The 24,048-nt window shown below is 36.0% G+C and overlaps 1 protein-coding gene across 1 annotated transcript in view; it reads left to right on the top strand.

Moving 5' to 3' along the window:
• The window catches only part of LOC110174909 (piezo-type mechanosensitive ion channel component 2), a 238,212-nt gene that overhangs the window by 174,669 nt on the left and 39,495 nt on the right, over positions 1-24,048 (top strand). The window contains 9 exon segments of the mRNA XM_055152112.1: positions 812-913; positions 995-1,160; positions 7,791-8,034; positions 9,762-9,855; positions 11,329-11,491; positions 12,763-12,852; positions 14,734-14,855; positions 17,404-17,472; positions 21,497-21,600. Of these exon segments, the coding sequence (XP_055008087.1) occupies positions 812-913; positions 995-1,160; positions 7,791-8,034; positions 9,762-9,855; positions 11,329-11,491; positions 12,763-12,852; positions 14,734-14,855; positions 17,404-17,472; positions 21,497-21,600 (1,154 nt within the window).

Raw genomic sequence — 24,048 nt, 5'->3', positions numbered from 1 at the left:
CTGTATAACTTTTTGGTTGGGGGTCCAGCATCTGCTTGTTTCTATGGATACGCCAATGCTCCACCTGGAATGTTCCTCAGTATGACATTAAACAGCTCTACCTTACATTTATTCAAATAGAGTTGGTTTTGTATCTTAAAAATACCTAGAAAAACAGGCATTCTGACTGTCAGTGGGGTCGCCTCTCCACAGAACTGACCTGTAACATGGTCTGGTTTGGTCTCCATTAAAATAGAAAGGTTTAATACCATACTGTGGAACATTCCAGACAATAACATCTCTACGGGGATACTTTTAATGGTATGGTATGTAGGAGTGTGCAAAATATATCGATTGTTTAATGTGATGATATTGTATCGATATCGTGGGCTGCTGTATCGATATATCGCCAATCATCAGGCTAATTACTTAGGGTTACAGTGTTGAAATACTTTTCTACTATTATATGTTTTGTTAATTTGTGAAAGAGGTTCCCTGGCTCCCCAACCTGTTCGAAGTTTGTATGTCTTTAAAAAAAAAAGCAAAAGCAGGAACGTGTGATATCATTCTACACATTGCAATGTGTAATCTGCTTTTTAAATAAAAAGTAAATTTCATGACATCACAGGGTAGAAGAGAGCATTTTGAGCTTTGGAGATGTAAACAGATTGGTAATAAAGTGTTACTCAAACATGTGTGAATGAAACAAAACACAACTATAGATACGTTTTTGAGGAGGTAATAACTTTCTAACATGACTTAAAGCACACAAGAGTCAATTTTGCATAATATAGGACCTTTAATATATATGTTTTATATTTTTTATTTACAGATTATCCCTGGAGATTCCCCAACTCTACAACAGACTCCAAAGTGGTGAAGTGGCTCTATGTCCCTGATTTCAAAACAAAACCCAACCCCTCCTTTCTCATCTGTACGTGGTATTTATACATATTTAGATTATTACAAAAACATGTCATACAAACGTTAATTCACCTCTCTTCTTTTCTCACAGATGACTACATGCTGCTGCTGTGCGCCTCGTTCCAAAAGCACGTGTTTGATGATGAAAACAAAGCGGCCGTTCGGATCATGGCTGGAGACAACGTGGAGATCTGCAGGGACCTGGACGCAGCTTCCTTCAGTGTCCACAACCCAGTGCCCGACTTCATACACTGCAGGTAAACCATCTTAATGCTCATCGATTCTGACACTTTAAAATCTACATTTATTTATTTACTTACATTTATTTCATTTATAAAAACAGTGTTAATTCTGTAGATTAAAGGGCTCATATTACGCTGTTTTCTGATCTATTTTATAATGTTTCCTCATCAAAAACATACCTGGAGTTTTGTTTGTTTGTTTCATTCACACCTCACAAACGCTGCATATTTACACTGAGTTCTTCTGTCAAATGGAAAGCACATACAAACAGGAAGTGCTCCACTGTGTCTTTCAACTACACACTGCAAAAAAACTAAATCTAGTCAAGTTAAGATGGCTTGAATTAAGAAAGTTTTATCATGATGTAAGTAAATTTCACTTGACAATCAAAATTATCTGCCAGTGGGATAAGACTATTTGTACTTAAAATATGAAAATACATCTTGCTACACTTAAAATAAGAAACAAAATCAAATGTTGCTTGAATTAAGAAAAACACACTTGGATAATTTTACTTGTCAAGTTGAATCTACACTTGTTTTTTTCCAGTGCATCTTCACCAGAATAATCTGTATAATTTCAACCTTGGTCTCCGCTGAACTAAAAGTAAAAGGCCCTGTTCACATGTAAACTACCACTTCATGACATCACAAGGGGGAACAGAGCGTTTTGAGCTTTGGAGATGTAGATAAACTAATAATAAAGTGCTACTCAAACATGTGTGAATGAAACAAAAACGCAACTCTAGGTATGTTTTTGCTTAGGTAACCAGAGGCGGCGCTACCATTAGGCAAAAGTAGGTGGCTGCTTGGGGCCCCCAAATCTTGAGGGGCCCCCAAACTATTGCCCTCAGTGCCACTAATGGTCAAAGCCTCAGAGCAATTTGATTTTCTCTCAGTATGACCTTAAATGAGAGTAGTTTACTTTAAAACAATCATCAAAAGAAAAATAATAATCATATGTGATGGATGTAAACAAAAATGTAATTGTACTAGAAAAAAAAAAAAAAAAACTTCTTTCAGTTCTGGTTATCTAGTAGACGACTGAACTAATAAGACAAGTTTCCAGTCCACCGTAATTCACGTAAATATAGATGTACATGTCTCAAGAACAATGGAGGAAAACAGAAAAAAAGAAAAACATTATATTGAGGGCCCCAAACTCAAGTTCACCTAGGACCCCCAAATTTCTAACTTCGCCACTGTAGGTAACAACATTATAACATAACTTAAAACTCACAAGAGTCAGTTTTGTGTAATATAGGATGTTTTAACTTTCACTTCCATCCAGACTTGTGTTGTTTTCTCACACTTTGGTGCAGCAGAGGTCTGGGGCTAATCATTGTAACCCGACTCTCAGTGATTCACTCAACACAGGAAACCTCTCATTACATCACTAACACGCTCACATGCTAACAACATACACATAGATCTGTCTTTCAAAGTGACTATTGTAAAGGAAACCACAAGCAGGAATCAAATCAGGAACAAAAACAAATGTAGACTGCACAGATATTTACATGAGTTCAAATTGAATCAGGATATTCATATTGATTATGGATGCTTTGACTGGTAGGGCTGTAAAATAGTTATGATTACCGCAAAACTAAAAAGAAAACTGAAAAGCATATCTTAATTGTTAAGAACTAAAAGCTGGTAGCAGAGTACATTTAGTTTGCCTCCCATTAACTCAAACACATGTGATACCTGCACCTTTGAAAAGCTGCTCTTAAACTTTGAACACACACAGAAATGAAATGCATGTGAAGTAGGGATGTAACGATATCGAAAACTCACGGTAGGATATTTATTGCGATATTTTGTGGAGGCTGACAAAACTGTGAATATGCTACTTTTCTAAAAGTGCTTTGACAAGAATTTGAAGAACTAAGATTTAAAAGTGCTTAGAACTGCTATTTCTTCATATAGTTTGCACCAAAATGGAGCAAAGGATCATGGTCTATGTAGTTCCCTATGTTTTTTTAAGCTATTGCTGCACCATCACAATTAATTTAAGCAAAGGAACTTGTGATTCGATATATTGTCATGGCCCACGATATTATTTTGAGACTTTTGACGATACGATATCACAATATTTTGTTTAATGTTGCACCCTTAATGTGACTAATAGAGATTTGTCAAAGAGTTTGTGAGAGTTTTGAAAATTACCCCTGCTTAAATATATTATACTATATCAACACAAAATTTACACATAGTTTTATGCAATTTTTATCTGAAATTATCTCGATTTGGTCAAGGCCTACTTGATATAGGCCTTACACTGCAAAAAACAACATCTAGGCAAGTTAAGATGACTCAAATTAAGAAAGTTTTATCATGATTTGAGTAAATTTCACTTGACAAGTAAAATTACCAGCCAGTCGAACAAGACTTTTTGTACTTAAAATATGAAAATACACTTAATCTTACTGCACTTAAAATAAGAAAAACAACAACTTATTCCAATGGTAGAAAATTTTACTTTTCAAGTTGAATCGACTCAAATAAAGTAAAAATTTTATTTAAGTAATTTTAACTTATCTAGATATTATATTATTATATTTTTTCTCCCAGTGTATTTTATGTGATGTATTTATCTTAACTCAGGGTGGTGCACACTGGAGGCTGCAGTGACCCGATTTAGTGAAACATGAAAATAAAAATGTGAAGTTTTATTTTGACATTTTTGTAGTTGAACATTTGTCAAAATTGTGTATTAAATTAGGCATAAATGCAACTTAAAGGTGCATTGTGTAACTTTTCTGGTGGAGGAAAAGTTATGTTTCACCATTCTATCTTCATGGAGACCAAACCAGACCAAGTTACAGGTCAGATCTGTGGAGAGGCAACCCCACTCACAGTTAGAATAATTGTTTTTCTAAGTATTTTGGAGCAATAAAACCACCTGTAATTAAATAAATGTAAGGTAGAGCTGCTTAAAGTCATACTGTGGAACATTCCAGGCAGAGTGATGACATCTCCATATGAACACGCCACCAGAAAAGTTACAGAATGCCCCTTTAAGCGCAGCCACACGGATGTATAGCCACAGTTTGCATCCCTTTTTCATCAATGGCGAGGAGAAAATAACCTTCCATCTTAGCAGCTATTTATCGACTTGAGTTTCGACCCCAGGGCCAAAGTGTCTGTGCTTTTTGACGGACACGTGTTTTTTTGTGGATTATGGATTTTTCTGGCCTCCACTCACAAAAGCGTAATGTGATCCCGGCGAGGAGAGCAGGGATATAAGTGCACGGGTCTGTGTGGTGTGGTGTGGACAGACTATAGGACAGGTTTTCCTCCTCCTCTGTGTTCTGCTATGGGGCCCTGTTGATGGACACAGAGTGCGTTAATAAAAGACTTGTCCACTTTGCACATCACAACAGCCCAATGTAAAGAGAGCAGCGATCGATGAGCAGGTGAGGATGCTAAGCTTGTCTTCGGATAATGTCCTGTACTCCACACACTTCACACGCACTGTAAAAAAAAAAGGCAGAGCTGCTAAAAGAAAATGCAGTGTTGATGTAATGTTTAATGTCATATTTTTCAATTTTAATACTTTTTATTAATTGTATCAAAATGCCAAATACAAAAGCACTTTTTGCTTTAGACAATAGAATGTGATTTTCAACATTAAATCGTACACAGCAAAAACTGGAGGGTTAAAATTTTAGGTTAAAATATTTCAGAGTTGTTTTTAACACAAAAAGTGTTATTTTAACTATTTGAAAGTTAAATGGGGTGTTGAGTGTTCTTCTTAGTGGTGTTAATTCAATTTGCTTAGTGTTAGTGCTTAGTGATGCTTAGTGTTGCTCTTAGTGTTAATTCAACTTTCTCTTAGTGCTTAGTGTTAATTAAGTGTTAATTCAACTTCTTCCTTAGTGTTAATTCAACTTCAACTTCCTTAGTGTTAATTCAACTTCCCTTAGTGTTAATTCAACTTCTCTTAGTGTTAATTCAACTTCTCTTAGTGTTAATTCAACTTCTCTTAGTGTTAATTCAACTTCTCTTAGTGTTAATTTGGGTCCTTTCATTCACCACTTCAAACTCTTGTGAGAGAAGACCAGTTTGAACCAATTTTGTACATAATTTCATTTTAAATGAACTAAAATAAAGGAAAAATATAAATAAAATGCCTCTGTGTGTTGTTTAGCTAAATCAGGATAACCCTGCCAAGTGTTATCTGTTTACTCTCTAAACGTGAATATAACTCTGGATTTCGGGGTTAAACAGGAACTTTGGTCCAGTGTTTCTTAATGAACATTTCCAAAAATGTTAAATTAACTCTAGAACAGATTGGACTCATATAAACTCTGAGAAAATGTTAAAAGTGATTCTGTGAGAGTCAATTTTAACACTCCACTTTTTGCTGTGTAGTACTTTCTTTTATATTTCCCTTATTCATTGTACATGTGCATTTATACTTGTTCTGATACAGCTCAACATCTCCGGTGTGACTTTTTTAGTATCAGTACCTGCTCAAATGAGTATCTAGTTTTGATTAGTATCTGATTTTCAAGACTTTTGACAGCGCTACTTTGGATATTGCTCTATACTCGACATAATTCCCACACGTGCACTGCAAAAATGTGCCAGTTTAAATATTGTTAATTGTACTAAAACGCCAAATATCAATATGAAATTCTAAATATTAAAGATAAGCTTGTCTTCCTTCTCTACACACACACGCTGGGTGAAATACTATCAAAACTGTTCAAATGTTAACTTAAAGTTGATTGTGCACTGTAAAAAAGGTCAAACCTGCTAAAAGAACATTCAGTGTTGGCATAATATGTAATGTCATATTTTTTTTATTTCAATTCTTTTTATTCATTGTATCAAACGCAAAACATGCCTCACAGGTCTCCAAGAACAGCTGATAGCCAAGGTCGGTTAAATACAATCAATCAATGAATCTGCCCAGAGATGACAGGTGGAACTTAGCACTGATGCTACAACCTGATGTACAATGCATCTCTCCTGTAAAAAAGGTTAATGTAAAAATTGTGCGCTGTCCCTGTTTCAAATAAATAAACAAATAAAATAAATGAATAAAATGCAAAATATTACAGATAAGCTTGTCTTCGGATAATGCCCAATACCACTTGCACTCTGAGGAGCTGAGGGACCGGCCTCCTGCTGGTGCCCAGAGTCAGGACTAAACACGGGGGTCAGAGTTTCAGATTCATGCAGCTAAAACCTGAAACAGTCTGCAGAGTTGAGACAGACTCTACTTTGACTCTGTTTAAATCTAGGCTCAAAATGGTCCTGTTTAACTGTATGACTGAAAGGTTTTTGTTCCACACTCTTCTCTCTAATTTATGTAATTAATGTCTCTCTTTTTAATTTTATTTATGTTTTGATTTTGTTTTTTATTGTGATTTTAATGTATTTCTTATTATTACTTTGTGTACGAATTGTGGTACACAAATAAACTTGCCTTCCTTGCCTTACCAGTGGTTCCCAAAGTGAGGCCTGGGGACCTCTGGGGGGCCTGAAAAGCTTTGCAGGGGGCCCTAAACTTTGTCACAAGAAAGAAAGAAAATTGAGGTTTAAACAAACTAGATATTTCTTTATATTTGATGATATTAGTATTAAGCCCGCAGGAATGTATTGTAGTTTTATATTCACAAATCAATCTAAAAAGAAATCATTGCATTTTGTTTATATTTAGTATAAAATATTATTAGAGGGGCCCTGTGTGATATTGGGATCAAAAGAGTTTGGGAATGGCTGCGGTATATGACCATCAATACACTTACACTCACTGCAAAAAATGTTTTAGGCAAAATGCTCTAAAAGAAAATGAATGAAGTAGTAATCTAATAAAAGTAATCTTGTACTAAAATGTCAAATTAAAAGAAACAGAAAACACACACCAAAATTCTTGTAGAGGTGCAAATGCAAGGAGCAGGAAGACAAAAGTGAAAAAATGCAAAGCGCACTCAGATGGCCGATGTCCAAAAGCTTTTTTATTTTTTTTAAATAACGTTTCGGCAAAAAGAGCCTTCGTCAGATATTTTTCTTACTTTACTGTGGTCCAAAGTGGCCATCTGAGTGTGCTAAAATGTGACATTAACAGATGTGTTTGACCTCGTATAATGTTCTATATTCTCTGCACAAATCACACATGTGCGCTGCAAAAAATCTTAAAAGGGTCCTATTACTCTGTTTTCTGACTTATGTTATAATGTTGTTTCCTCATCAAAAACAGACCTGGAGTTGTGTTTTGTTCCATTCACACATGTTTAACACACAAAACCTCCATATTTAGACTTATTCTTCTCTCAAGCAGAAAATTCTTTGTTCCACCTTGTGATGTCATGGGGTAATACAGAAAGTGCTCCACTGTGTTACCATTATTTGGGTCATTTCAGCCCTGGAATTGCCAATCTCTACAGAACGAAAGGCAAAAGGAGCTGTTAACTTGAAAACTACCACTTCTTGATATTACAAGGTGGAAAAACATGTGCGAATGAAACAAAACACAACTCCAGGTCTGTTTTTGATGAGGTAAAAACACAATAACATGATTTAAAGTTCACAAGAGTCAATTTTGCGTAATATTGGAGCTTTAAATAATCTTTGTTACTTGTACTAAAATGCAAGCTGAACTCTAAACTCTGCCTCCTCTTCCTCTCTCAGGTCGTATCTGGACATGCTGAAGGTGATCATGTTCAGTTACCTGTTCTGGTTCGTGCTCACCATCATCTTCATCACCGGGACGACTCGTATCAGCGTGTTCTGCATGGGCTACCTGGTGGCCTGTTTTTACTTCCTGCTTTTCGGAGGCGAGCTGCTGCTGAAGCCCATCAAGAAGATCCTCCATTACTGGGACTTCCTCATCGCCTACAACATCTTCGTCATCACCATGAAGAATATTCTATCTGTGAGTGTCTCGATACTGAACCGATACTACCGATACCACAATGATAATAAAAACCATTCTTTCTTTAGACAATAGACAAAATTGACCCTTAATTTTCTGGTGGAGGGTCCGTCACCTTCTTGTTTCTATGGAGATGTCATTGTTCTGCCAGGAATGTTCCACAGTATGGCATTAAACAGCTCTACCTTACATTTATTCAATTACAAGTGGTTTTATAGCTCAAAAATACCCTCAAAAACCAATCATTCTGACTGTGAGCGGGGTCGCCTCTCCACATATCTGACCTGTAACTTGGGCTGGTTTGGTCTCCATGAAGATAGAAAGGTTTAATGCCATACTGTGGAACATTTCAGACAAAGCAGTAACATCTCCATGGAGAATGGACCACTTCCACCAGAAAAGTTACACAATGCACCCTTAAATCATGTTATAATGTTGTTACCTCCTCAAAGACAGACCTGGATTTGTGTTTAGTTTCATTCACACATGTTTGAATAACCCTGCATTATTAGTCTGTTTAGATTTAAGTTCAAAATGCTCCACTTTGTGATGTCATGTAGTGGTAATTAAAGTTAATAGCTACTTTTTTTTTTTTTTTTTTTTTTTTTTTTAGTTCAGTAGAGATTAGCAATTCCAGGGCTGAAATTATACAGACGATTTTAGTGAAGGTGTATGGAGTTTAAAAATACAGTGAAGCACTTCCTGTACTACCACCTGTATGACATCACAATGTGGAACTGAGTGTTTTCAGTTTGAGAGAAGAACTCAGCCTAAATATGCAGGATTTGTTTGTTAAAATGTGTGAATGAAACAAAACACAACTACGGGTTTGTTTTTGATGATGATACAGCATTATAATATTAATCGGAAAATAGCGTAATATGGCCTTTTTAAATATTAGTACTTTCTTTTATATTACCATGTGGTCTTACATCTATATCTATAATCCCTCAGTGGCCCAGGAAGGTTCCATAGTGGTCCATGGGCATATACTAGTCTATGCGCTCTGAGACTTGCTCAAGATCATTCTAAAGCGATTCAGGAACGCTTCATTTATTTAATATTGAAATATCGATATATCGTATCATTTAATGTGATTATACAGTATCAATCTCATGGGCTGCTGTATCGATATATCAGCAAGAGTATTTTTTGGTATATTTTACTAAATTATTTTGTTACAGCGCTACAATTTTGTTGCTTGTTCAGAGGAAGGAAAATTGTTTATGCAGCACATTTGACATTTTCACTGTTTTGATCATTAAAATGGGCATGTTTCATATTCACTTTGCACAAGAAGTGGTTTAACAAAGACTTTCAGTGTCACAAGCAATGATTTAGCTTTTATTTTTTACTGAACCGTATCGAATCGATTTGAAATATATCGTATCGAATAGAAGGTGCACTGTATCGAGGTTTGTATCGTATCGGCGACTTCTTAATGATACCCAGCCCTACCTGTGAATGTGAGTTTTTAGTATTGCTACCTGCTGAAATTAGTATCTAGTTTTGATTCTAGTTTTTAGTGTTGAATAGTAGCTGATTTTCGATACTTCTGACAACTCTACAGGAGCCATAAAAATGTACTGGAGATTTACTGTTGAGTCACATTACATTATCGTTATTTGTTTGGAAGTGGCTTTACAAACTTGTCATATTCTTCTCATGACTCAAAGTTTTGGAGCTAGTGACACCACTTTTTGTAACAGTTGAACTCGTGTGTGCAGATCCTGGCGTGTGGATACATAAACTCTCTGGTCCGGCGCCAGTGTTGGCTGATCCAGCTCTTCAGTTTGGCCTGCACCATCAAAGACTACAACATCGTCATCAACCAGGACAAACTCTGTAAGTCACCATTTATATGCACAGTACTTACAATTTAAAGGTCCTGTCACACAAATTGACTCTCATCATGTTAAAGTGTTGTTACCTCCTCATAAACATACTTGAAGTTGTGTTTTGTTTCATTCACACATGTTTGAGTTTTGAGATTGACCTTGATTTATTGGGCTGTCTACATTTCCAATCCTCAATGTGTCAGTTCAATTCCAGGGCCAGTTTAAGAAAAGAGCGGCTTCTAAATTTACATTATTATTTTGGTAAACATGTGTAAATGACACAAAACACAACTCCAGGTATGAATGAGGTTACAATATTATAACATAGATCAGAAAATTACACAATATAGGCCTTTTATATAGGTCCTGTGAAGTGCATATAGGTGAGATATAGGTTTCACTAAAACATTTAGCTTCATTATATTTAACATTTTATAAATCTTTTCTGTTTTGCCATAGTTTGACCATTTAGATTAATTAAAATAAAGGTGTTTTTACTAGTTTGAGACAGGTTTTGTCTCAAACTATGGTCATATATTAACTGCCTGTGTTAGACCAGGAATTTAAATTAAAACTACAGTGTGTCACTTTCTGGAGCCGCCTAGTGCCTCCACTCAATTTCATTTCTCTCCAGAGACTAGGTCAGGAATCGGAATACACAAAACAATTTGCAAAAACCCTGGAGGTGTGAGTCTGGGCACCAGCCAATCAGCAAAGAGTCATACGTTGTGTGTTGGCTATGGTTCTTGAGATCAAGGATTTAAAGCCAAAACAAAGAGAATTTGTTGAGAGTTTGGTGAATTTTATCAAGGGGAAAGACGTTATTGCCTTTCTTCCTACAGGATTTGGGAAAAGCTTAATATACCAGTTAGCCCCGTTAATGGTTCATTACATACATCACAACCAAATAGCAGCGAATGGTGAAATAAAAAAAAACCCCGCAAACCATCGAACGAACTATCCTAATGCTGCGAGGTCAGACAGTTTCCACGAAATGAAACCGGCTGATAAATCAGGCTGGTCTCCTGCATGATTCCATAAAAATAGAAAGATAAAACTATGTTTTATGCCATACTGTGGAATGTTATAGACAAATTAACAACATTTCTATGAAAACAAGCAGGAGGAGGCCCTCTTTCAAGTAAGAATCAGGTTTGTGGAGATGCAAGCTGCTCACAGTAAGGGCAAATGCATGTTTTTCAGTGTAATAAACACAACCACAAACAAAAACAAAAAAAACATGCTTTTATTTTTTGGCTAATAAGTTACATACTGTGGCTTTAAATACTTCATCAAAATTTTAAAACTGGAAAAAAAAACTTCAGAAAATCCTAATTCTAATGTGTAGTGGTAGTTTTTTGTGAATGATGAGTAGTCTAACCTGTCACACGCTCTTTAAATCCATAGAAGGTACATTTTTGTTGTGATTTCTTGCTCTGATGTCATGTTTTGTGTTTGCCAGCGGCAGAGGAGCACTGTGACGTGCCCACAGGGGAGGCGGGCATCATCTGGGACAGTATCTGCTTTGCTTTTCTCCTGCTGCAGCGGCGAGTCTTCATGAGCTACTACTTCCTCCATGTGGTGGCCGATGTCAGAGCCTCACAGATCCTCGCGTCCAGGTACATGGCAAAGCTCAGATACGCACAGACCTGTCACAATAACAACATTTATCACTGACAGAATTTTTAAAAAGGCAGCAATATCCTCAGAAATATTCTAAATATAAAATATTGTTAAAACATATAAATATAAAACACGTTCTATGTTGCAGTGTTGTTTTCTTGTCGAAAACATGCCTGAAGTTGTGTTTTGTTTCATTCACACATAATTTTAATATCACAAGTTGGAACTGAGTATTTTGGGCTTTGGAGATGCAGACAGACTAATAATAAAGGACTCAAACTTCCTCAAACATCTGTGAAAAAACACAACTCCAGGTTTGTTTTTGACAAGGTGACAACATTTTAACACGACTTAAAGTTCACAAGAGTCAATTTTGTGTAATATCAGACCTTTAAGTGTAGTTAAGTACTTACGTTTGTATCTGTAATGAGTCATGGATGTTATTTATTCAACCCTTTATACAAATTATATTTCCATCCATCAGTTATTGGAAAATATTAAATGTACACTACTGGTCAAAAGTTTTAGAACACCCTAATTTTCCCAGTTATTTATTGCAATTCAAGTCCAATGAAGAGCTTGAAATGGTACAAAAATAAGAACAGAACAGACAGAGGTTAAAAAAAAAAGATAAAAGATACAAAACACAAGTCCAAGCTCTGCCAAAACTACCTCAGGAAAAAAGAACAAGATGGTAAAGCTTGAAAATATGGAGTGTCCAGCACAGTTTCCAGACTTAAACCCCATCAAGCTGGTTTGGGATGAACTGGACAGAAGAGTGAAAGCCAAGAAACCTACAAGTGCCACACATTTATGGAAAACTTCTGCAACAGACTTGGGAAGAACTTTCTGAAGAATATTTGATTTTTATTGTAAAAAGAATGAGCCACGAGTGTGTTCAGCTGTTATATCTTCCAAAGGTGGACACTTTTATGAATCAAAAGTTTACAATACGTTTTGGGCAACAGTAAACAGCAAAAAATTGGAAAAAGTGTGGTGTTCTAAAACTTTTCACCGGTAGTGTATTTTATATTCAAATTGTCCAAGTACCCACCCTTTGCTTGGTGAGTTATTTATTTTTCTTTACTAAATAATTCCATAGATGCTTGCTTCATATATTTTATTTCTTCTGTATGTATATCAAATGTAAAAATTAGGAAGAAAAAAGAAAAAAAAACTGTATCCAAACTTTTGAGTGGTTGTGTATATTAATTAATCTATTTATGTATGTATTCTGTGTTTTTTTTTTGTTTTGTTTTGATCACAGAGGGGCAGAGCTGTTCCAGGCCACTATTGTGAAAGCTGTGAGAGCCAGACTGGAAGAGGAGCGCAAATCTGTGGAGCAACTCAAGAGACAGTGAGAATATTTATATAATAATATATAATATTTACATAATAAGACCCCGTGGAGAGCTAATGTTTTGACCTTTGAAAAATTTTGATAACATTAGATATAAAGGAAATTCCAGTTGTAATTTCAGCTCAATTTCAGTCATACATAAATACGTAAATAAAAAAATTATAAAAGTAAATAGGCTGGGTACATTTACATGACCAGATGCCTTTTATTTGGGTATTTTTCTAAACAAAGAGTAGCCAAAAATTGTATTCAAGTAAGAGTACAGTACTTTAATATTATTCAAGTAGAAGTATAAAGTGGTCTAAGAAATTACTTGAGTAAAAAAACATACTTGGAAAAACTACTTCTACTTACTTATTATTCGAAGCTAATGTAATTTGAGTGACAAAACTTTAAATAATACACAAAATCTGGTTAGAATAGACACAGGATAGACACAAATATGAGAAAACCTACATCACATTTGAAGGAACTCACAGTAGGAAGGGGAACCACAACTTTTACTCAAGTACTCAAAATTCAATAAAATGTTACTCAAGTAGGAATTCTTGAAAAAGTTACTCAAATATAGTGTCCTTCAAGGTTCGATAAGATACTCAGTATACGGCTCATGATTCGATATTATCACGAAATGGCGATACTGCAGTTTTTTAAGAGCCAAATGCATTTAAGCAACGATATTTCTTTGTAAAACCACTTCCAGTCCAAAGTTAATATGAAATATATGTATTTTAATAATCAAAACAGTGATTATTAATATGTGTTAAGTGTCCTGCATAAACAAATTTCCTTCCACTAAATAAGCAACTAAATTGTACAGCCATCACAAAAAAAAAAAAAAAAAATGCTGTTGATATATATCGATACAGCAGCCCACGATACGATACTGTATCACCAATGTTAGTATCACGATATTTCGATATTTCAATATTTTTGCACAAGTACAAATAGTAGTGTGAATGTAGAGTCTGGAAAAGGGGGCAGAAAACATAAGATCATATTCCCTCTGCTTTTTTTCATTAATTTGTTGTACGTTTAATGTTATTACACTGTTGATGCCTTTTTATATTTTATGAATGAAATAAATGAATAAAAAAATACAAAATAAATTATAAATAAATAATAAAATAAAAAGAATACTATAAAAATCTGAAGTTGCCGATACGATACATACCTCCATACATAAGCCACGATACACGGTACGATTCGATACGATTCAATACAATATATTTCAAATCAGATCGATACAGGTCAATAAAAAATAATAGCTAAATCATGGCTGCGATACTAAAAGTCTTTTAAGCCAGTTCTTGTCCAAAGTTCATATGAAACACAAACATTTTAATCACAAAAACAGTGAAAATATCAAAAGTGTTGCATAAACGAGTTTCCTTCCACTAAACAAACAACAAAACTAGTGCTGTAACAAAATAATTTTGTAAAATATACCAAAAAAATACTCTTGGTGATATATCGATACAGTAGCCCACGATATCGATACTGTATCATCACATTAAATGATGCGATATATCGATATTTCTATATTTTTGCACACCCCTAATAAAAAATAATAACAAAAATAATAAATAATAAAAATAAAGATGTGTGTATTATAACGTAACATTAAAAAATTTAAATGAAAAATATATGTGTATGTATGTATGTTTGACTTTTCAATAATCTGATATCCAGAAATCAGATCATAATCAGATTTCTGGTGTGCATGTAAACAGTAAAAGGTTCCTTTCTACTGTACTACTCCCCCCTCCCTCCACTATCACAGTTGTATCATGCCGTCTGGGTGTGCGTAATTGCCCGCAGTTGTTTACACACAGTCTGTGCGTCTCTCACGTCTCCTGTCTGATCTAATGCAATCAGGATGGAGCGCATTAAAGTCCGCCAGCAGAAGTTTAAGAGGGGCAAGGAGAAGATGCTGAGTATTGCCCAGGAGTCCGGAGAGGGGCAGACCCTGGGCCAGGCCGAAGAGGACGATGACGATGGTACGCTGCAAACAGACAAACGCACACACGCAGGACATCTGAGTATTTACAGGGATTCACAGGGAGTTAAAGGACACATATTATGCATTAATTTTGTAGTTACTGGCCTTTGAGTACCTGTGCTTTGGCGTGTCATAGTTTAGAACTTAAAACAATGACCATTATTTTCCAGCTTGGCCTATTCTGGAATCTGGTGTATGGCTCCATCTACTGGGAGAAGTTAGAATTACCATGAGGGAAAACAAATCTTAGCTAATAACAAACATGCCCTAATATCTTGTACGGCACAAATCTCGTAATGATTAAGTCAGGGTTTCTGCCTCTGACGTTACAATCCTGGGAAAATTCAAACTACTACTACTCAGTACTTTTTTCTGATGCCTGAGGTTAAATAATTTCTATAGAGGGTTACTGAAACCAATTTGAAAGCTGCAAAATACAATTCCAGGTACGCCTTTGATTAAAAATTAAAGTCTATTTTGCATAATATGTGTCCTTTAATGAAAGAATATACAGGCCAAAGGGACAGTATGGTCATCTGTGATTGGTCAGGGAGAGAGTTACAGAAATTATTATTATTATCATCTTAGGGTGCGTTCAGACTTAAAAAAAAACAAAAAAAAAACATCAAAATTGTGATTAAACTGTAGAGCAAAACTTGGACCAAGCTAGGACTAAATCTGGGACCAAATTCAGTCTACATAAGGACCAAATGTGACAAGTGTGAACGCACCCTTAGATCCAGATAATGCACGTACAGTCCACCAACACATTTAGAATGACTGTAAACAGAATATTTATTGTCCAAAGCGTGATTACAATGTTAAGAAACACAGAAGCCAAAATGTACAAGTAATGCTCAAAATTAAAATATGAAGTCTGTTTAATAAACCCCAAATTCTGCACTAGAATTACAGAGATAGAGCCTCACCTCCATGTCCATGGCTGCCACATCTGTAACATTTAGCCCCAGGCAGCCGTGGCAACCCATCTTAAAGGTCCTATATTATGCAAAAGTGACTCTTGTGAGCTTGAAGTGTTATAATGCTGTTACCGCATCATAAACATACCTCGATTTGTGTTTTGTTTCATTCATACATGTTTGAGTAACCCTTTATTATTACTCTGTCTACATCTCCAAAGCTCAAAATGCTCTGTTCCACCTTGTGATGTCATGAAGTGGTAGTTTTCAAATTATCAGCTCCTTTTACATTTAGTTCAATAGAGATTGGCAATTCCAGGGCTGAAATTATCCAAATGATTGAAGTGAAGGTGAAAGTTTTAAAACTCAGTGGAGCACTTCCTGCATTACTAGATGACATCACAAGGTGGAACAGAGTGTTTTCAGTTTGAGAGAAGAATTCAGAATAAATATTCAGGAGTTAAACACGTGTGGATGAAACAAAACAGAACTCCAGGTCTGCTTTTGATGAGGAAACAACATTATAACATAGATCAGGAAATAGTGTAATATGGGCCCTTTAAAGTGTATCTCTAATTAGTATTTTGTTTGGTGGTGGGATAATAATTGTATTAAATATTTGTAGTAATAGTTTTACACCAAACAAGTGTGTGAATAAAAAGTAGACTTCACAAAAATAAAATAACAGGAATTTGTGCTGATTTCTAAAACATGTTGATGACATCACAAGAATAATTCCACCATATAACTCACATGTACGCGTAAGGAACACATTTCTGACTTTTTAAACATCATTTCAACGTCATTTAACAGAATTAAAATATTTACATATATTTATATGTTTTATGTTAATATCTATTGTGTAAATTAGACTATTGCAGGAAGTAAAATTATAAACCATAACATGACTAAACTGGGGGTAAAAGTGGTCAAAATGTGTAGCACAATCTGAAATACAATGACCTGACCTGCACTTTAAAGTGTTAGATTTAAATTCAAGGGTTTACTCCAATCACAGCAGACCATCCCTTTGGCTTGTAGGTGCATTTAAGGGCCCATATTACACTATTTTCTGATGTTGTAATGTTGTTACCTCATCAAAAACAAACCTGGAGTTGTGTTTATTTCATTCACACATTTGAGTAAGACTTTATTATTAGTCTGTTTACATCTCCAATGCACCAAATGCTCTGTTCCACCTTGTGATGTCATGTAGTGGTAGTTTTCAAGTTAACAGCTGCTTTTTACTTTTTGGTCAGTAGAGATTGGCAATTCCAGGCCTGAAATTATCCAAATAATTCTAGTAAAAGTGTATGGAGTTTTAAAACTCAGTGGAGCACTTCCTGCATTACCACATGACATCACAAGGTGGAGCAGAGTGTTTTCTGTTTGAGAGAATTTGCGTGTTAAACGCCAAGTAATAACATAACATAGATCACGAAAGAGCATAATATGGGCACTTTAACCTTATAATACTATGAATAATATAACTGTATAATATAATTCTTTTTCATGCCATAGATCTTGTACATATTAAGTTTTAGTTAAAGTTTAAGATGACTTCTGTTCTGTGAAAATAACATATTTACTGTGAAATGTTGCATTGATGTATTTGTGGAATTTTAGGAGCACAGCGAGCGAAAGCCAAGACCAAAAAAAAGCATTGGTGGAGGCCGTGGGTTGACCATGCGTCCAGTAGGTTTCCTCTTCTCTAATTGGCCCTTGTGTCCTTGACCAGAAAGCTCCGGATTCCCACACTGGCCTAGGGCTCTGAAGGCACCACCGAGACAGGCATTAGTCATTTTCTGTTTCTGTTTAAGGGAATTTTGGTTCGTTCGTTAGTCAGCCTAATCATTTAAATGGTAGAGAGGGAAGGAATGTACAATTCAAACCACAACCAGGCTTCACTAATAACATGATGGTAGGACGGTAATAACATAGTGACAAGAAATAAATGAATACTTTGCAGCTGATGTCATCAACATTCCCGGGGGGGCGATGCTAACTAGAGGCACTGCTCTGTCTGTCTCTCTGTGACTCAAATTAGCATCGTTTTAACACAATCTGACATTAAACAGCTGATTTTGTGCTATTTAATTCCCTCTCAAATAACATTACACTCACAAATTAACTCGCATTAACTAACCAATGATTTTTCAGTTAGTTGCAATTACTTTTTTGTTAAAAATCACCTAAACAGGACAATAAACACTCATATTGATCACAGGCTCCCTAAAAATGTGCAGTTTAAATCAGTTTTGTACTTTTTCTCAAGTTTTCAGATGATCTTTGAGGGTTTTTTTGTGTCTCTATTGTGTCATTATGATAAATGCTGAACATTCCTCCATAGACATACATGTAGAGCCCCCCCATCATGATGTCACTGCAAAGTATCAATAATGCATTGGAGGTGAGTGTTGTGTCTTTGCTAAGGACACAACGACAGAAATCATATTAATATAAAAAGCAGAATGACAGATGTGTAATAATAAAGTATAAATATGTTTTTACTGTAATCCCACTTTAATTCCCATGTTATTACTGTCCTATTACCACATTTTTACTGCGTTGTGATGTAAAGTACTACCAAAAATACATAAAAAATGCAATTCACTAAATTCAGTCTTCATATTTTAATCTCTGTCATTACTCACAGTAGCAAGAAAAAACACATTTTCCAATATATTTTATGTATTCTTCTTATTCATTTTATGCAGATTTCTAGATACAGTTTGAGTAAGAGACCGTATTAGTAAATATAAAGTGATTTATTTATTTTTTTTACTGAGTTGCCTTAAACAGATATTGGACCACTGGAAAATACTACTTCCCGACGGTGTGTACCTGCTTTTGCCTGACGAGCCTCCAGTCAAGAATCCGTATCATCATCACTATCACGCAAAGACATGAATAAGACTAAACTTTACTCTACATAAAGCTTAGAGACTTGATTCATTCTTTGCCTGCAGACATGAGCAACCAACAGACGTAAAAACATGCATTTGAAAGTTAATGTATTGTGAATTCAACCAGGAATGAGGAAATTTGGTGCGTAGACCCTGGCAGGAAGAGTGTGGTCGATTTGCAAGTGAAATTATTTTTGCGGTGCTGAAGAGGAAATGGAGAAGCTTGAGGAGGCAGTTGATTTTGCTGCTGCGGTGAACAGGGGAAAGAGAGTGCATTCACTTTGTATTTTATAAACTGAATGAAAAGTTAATGATTTAGAGGCAAAGGTAGCAAGAGATAGTGAGGTTGAGGAAGTTGTTGGTACTGCTGCTGCGTTGAAAATTAAGTGGATATTGGTGTCGATCCTGGACATTTTGCTGGATCGGATATTGGTTTCCAGATAACGGTTCAGTTGATATCCTGAATCCGTGTATCATTCATTCATTCTTTTTTCAATATAAAACCAAAAATAAGAAAACGAAAAAACAGTTTTCTTCATTATTTGTCTCCAAAACCAAAATGAAAAAGCAGATAACGATTTGTTTTTTCAGTTTTCTATTTTTTGTTTAAATGAATAATGGAGAAAAAAAAAACGGATAATGGCATTTCCATGATTTAAACTGCGATGCCGGACTTTTGAACTGCATAACTGAGTAAACCAGGACTGAATCAGTACTCAATCAGGACTGAAACAGGACGAAACCAGGACTAAATAGCTTTCAGTCCTGGTCTGGTCTCAGTCTCAGTTCTGGTCTCAGTCTCGTTCTGGTCCCAGTCCTGGACTCAGTCCTGGTCTGGTCCCGGTCTAAGTCCTGGTCACAGTCCCTGTCTGGTTCCGGTCTGGTCCCGGACCAGGTTTAGTCCTGGTTCAGTCAGTATGCAGCGCAAAAGTCTGGCATCGCAGTTTAAGTCACGGAAATGGGAAACTGCTGTTATCCATTTTTTACATTATTCGTTTAAACACAAAATCGAAAATTGAGAAAATGAATCGTTATCTGTTTTTTCATTTTGGTTTTGGAGACAAATAATGAAGAAAACTGTTGTTTTTCTGTTTTCTTATTTTTGGTTTTATATTGAAAAATGAATGAAAGAATGATACATGGATTACCCTGATTGGTCATATAAATTGCTGTAATATGACTATTACTGTTCATAGATGGTCCATAAATGCTAGATTGATATGTTTAATGTCATACTATGGACCCTCCACCAGGAAAGTTGCGCAGTGCATCATCTGTATAAAGGAAATAAATGCTGATTTCAGTCTCTGCACTGGTATCGATGGATATCGGCAGGTACTTACAGCTAGTATCGAAACTGATATCATAACTGAAAAAGCTGGATCGGTGCATTCTTAGATTGTAGCAAAAATGTGTATTTGTTGAGAGGTAAAGACAGTAGGCTGTGATTGGCTGATAATAAAAGGAAGTGGGGATAAGAAAGAAGTAGAATATTCCTGTTTGAATTTACAAATCAAATTAATTATTTTAGACAAGGCCAGGCAATTAATCAAATTTTAATTGAGAATGTGATTTCAAATGGTCAGTGATGGACTAATCTACAAGACCTGTAGCTGTCTGCGTGGTTTGAACTCATGTCTCTAGCTCACCCCCCACATCACATTTTGAAATTATTTCTCCATTTCATCTTTGTCATTTGGTCATCCCCCCCAGCCCCTCCCCGCTGTGTGCACTTCTGTTCAAGGACATAAGCCAGCCTCCATTGCTTCAGTATCATACGTAGTCCTGGTCTCACTTGCTCTGTCTGTAGCTTTCTATATGAGCTAAAACACTACATTTGTTTTCAGTCGTACAGTCTGCTAACAACCCACTGACGTTTTCACTGCCACACTGCAAAAAAGCAAGATTTGAAATGTTTTGAATGCAGAATTTCAGTCTTGAGTTGAATAGTTTTGGTAATTTAGATCGATTTACTTCATCAGAATATATGACCTGATCTGTTTCAAGTTATTTCTAGTGGCACCAGTGGCGTAGTATTTAGTGTTTAAACCTCGCAGCGAGAAGATCCCAGGTTCAATATCATGAAATGTTTGGGGTCTTTCTTTGCCTTTGCGTGTTCTTTAAGATCAAATCTCAGTAAAACAATGGTCGTTAAAGCCCACCGTGTAACTTTCTATCCAAAAATAGACTCAAACTTAAATGTCAATGCATGCCTTTTTCATTTTGGTTGCGATTATTGCGCTGAAAAACATGCATCCTGACCGTGAGCGGGCTTGCATCTTCCCAAACCTGACTCGTACTGGGCTTGCTTGTTTTCTCCTGCTTGTTTTCATGGAAATGTTGTTCCTTTGGCCTTAATATTCCACAGTATAGCATAAAACTCTGTCGAATTTCTGTCGAATCATGACGGTCACAAACCATAGCACCTCCAGAAAGTTACACGGTGTTGCTTTAGATTAAGGTTGAATATAAAGTCTATACATATAACTGACTGACTAATTTCCAAGATGTTTTATTCGTGTAAAAATGTAGCTTGAAATACGGAAAATATACGTCCAGAAATATCTTGAAACATGTCAAATAAAAATACATGTAAAACTGTTCAACTCAACATTATCATTCTGAATACAAGTCATTTTAACTCCTTCTTTTTTGCAGTGAATTTCTAACATTTTTAAAACTTGTATAATATAAAAGTGTGTTAGTTTGTGTTTCTAGTTTGTGCTTCTAATGCTTCTTCTGTGCAGTAGTCTGGTTTAAAGTGTGGGTTTTGGTTGTGTTAATTGGATTGTGTGTGGCTGCGCTTGTCTCAGTGGTGAGAAGTGGAGACTATTATTTATTTGAGACGGACAGTGAAGAGGAGGAAGAGGAGGATGACAAAAAGGACGAAGAGCCGCCGAAGAAGTCTGCCTTTCAGGTAAACTATGTGTAAAGCTCAGATATGTGTGAGGACAGAGGTGGGTAGTACTCAGTTATGTTTACTTGAGTAACTTTTTGAAGAAATTGTACTTTTTAAGGTACTTTCTTGCAACATACTTTTACTCCTACCTGTGTAATATTTTTTATTGAAGTAACAGTACTCTTGCTTGAGTAAAAGTTGTGGTTCGTCTTCCCGGTGTGTGTAAATGTACAAGTGACAAAAGCTTTACGTGACAATATGAAATGATTTGAACATTAGTCTTTGTTGCGGCGCTCCTTCAGATCTGATTTAGACTACGTTCAGACTGCAGGGCTTAATGCTCAATAAGGATTTTTTTGCGAAATCAGATTTTTTTGCGAGGTCATTCACATTTCTAATTAAATGCAACTTGTATGTGATCTCCAGTGTGAACTTTAAACACCCCAAAAGTGTCCCGCATGTGCATTGGAGGACACGACGACGTCACACTCAGCGAGGGTGCTCAGGGTTCATGGAAGTCGCCTAAACACTGCGCTTGTCTCCCAAAATTCGGTCCAGTTCTTCGTAAAATGGACAGGTTACACGCATAGTTTGTTTGAGTCTTTAACCTCCTTGTATTTGACTCGCAGGCTCTTTATTGTGTGTTAACATTGGAGCTAGGATTGCCTGTAGCTGTGATGGGACATTTCTCTGACAATCATTTCAAAAACCGCCCGGTTCTGATGAGACTCCTCCAATTTGACCTGAATACAGTGAGCCCTCCAAATATTAATGAACTCGCCAACCTCGCTTTCCCTCCATTTAGATTCTGAGCCTGATGTGTAGGTGGAATGAATGTGACCTGACCGTTCAGACTGAAGTCACATGTCAAAAGATCGGATATGTATCGGTTTTAGGAGCACATATGGGTCCGGTCAAGCGGTAACGGAGGGGCAGATTTTTTACATTCAAATGTCTCTTATTCAGAAACTAGAGGGACTATTGAAATAAGTAAAGTATCAGAATGTAGGAAAGAGTTAACACTCCAACAGGGTAAAGTTAAACCTGTGATATTCTTTCAAGTTGTTGACAAAAAATGTTAAAACTCATGTTGGTAACGGAGGGAATGAAATATGCAGTACTTTTCGGGCAATAAATACAAACAGTGATAACTAGTGGTTCTCACTTACATATCCTTAACAAACTGGTTTGAATATTTGCTTCATATAGTTTTCTACCATATGGTACAAGATTAGGTTGAAAAACCTCTTACTTTTTGAGTAATGAGATTTTTTATTAAGAAAGGTCATGGTAACGGAGGGAAAAGTAACGGAGGGAAAATTGTGCAAACAAGTAGAAGGTGCATGATTTTACATCATTTGTCAACTTTTTTCTTCTGAATACTTTAATATTACTTCAAAATGAAAGGAAACTATTTCTATAAAATATATCAGTCCTTCCAAGCAAATTTTTATCATTTTAAATACTTTTTTTTTTTTTGAAAAATCATGTACCTTCATCAACAGTTCAAAGATGGAATAACACAAGATATGATGAAATACATCCATTTATTTACATGATTTGCAGGTCTTTGAAATTTGGGAAATAATTTTTGTTCCATGTTGCATACATGGTCTGTTTAAAACGTATGTAACTTTAGAACCAAAAATGGTACAGAAAAAAGGTAAACAGTTTCATAAACTAGAGTACATATGTATCTGTTGAATACATTTTTATATCAGATGCATTAACTTGAATTTTTGGCCTTGCTGTATACTTCTGCTTGACCGGGCCCGCATTTATACGCGCTGAATACATCAACAATAAATATTTCTCCACAATTTTTTTGAGTTGGAAGTGTTACAAAAATTAGTCACATTAGTATTTGGTTATGATGATCAGGCAATGGCTGTGCTGAGGCCCCTGCAGCGAGGAGGTCTGCGCCGGTCCTTTCGCCTGTGATCACTCGACGGTCTACGTGAGCGTCTGGGTCTGTCCCGACACTCAGTCATGGTTTAGCCCTGGTTTGGTCTTGTTGAAGTCCTGGTTCAGTCCTGGACCCTCATGCCACAGGTCACTATAGGACAGTACTGGAGATATCAGTGTTTCCTGCAGTATTTTATAGTTAGGGCGGCCGACCTTGACAACAATTGCCCCTCACCTTGACTATGTCCCTCCGAACCACGTGAATCATCGCAAAACTACGGTCATGTATTCTGTATAATAAGATGCTTTTATAACCATAATATAGTTATTGAGAAGTGGATTGTTTCAGACGGAGCACTACTGAAGGCCTTGGTGTGAAATGCACAGTCCACCACTGTATTTCTTTGACATGAAAGGACACATGGAGTCAACACAATGAGCACCAAGTAGCGTTTTTACTGTAGATCTGCTTGGTGTGAGCTTACTCAACACCTCACCCACTTTGCCAAGATATGTAGACAATCAATTATAAACAAAAATTGACAAATAAGTTTGTAAATA

Source organism: Boleophthalmus pectinirostris, unplaced genomic scaffold (assembly GCF_026225935.1).
Source record: "Boleophthalmus pectinirostris isolate CB_2022bp ecotype Guang Dong unplaced genomic scaffold, ASM2622593v1 HiC_scaffold_16, whole genome shotgun sequence".
NCBI lineage: Eukaryota > Metazoa > Chordata > Actinopteri > Gobiiformes > Gobiidae > Boleophthalmus > Boleophthalmus pectinirostris.
The sequence above is the reverse complement of the archived record's forward strand: the minus strand, read 5'-3'. Positions and strand labels throughout refer to the sequence as shown.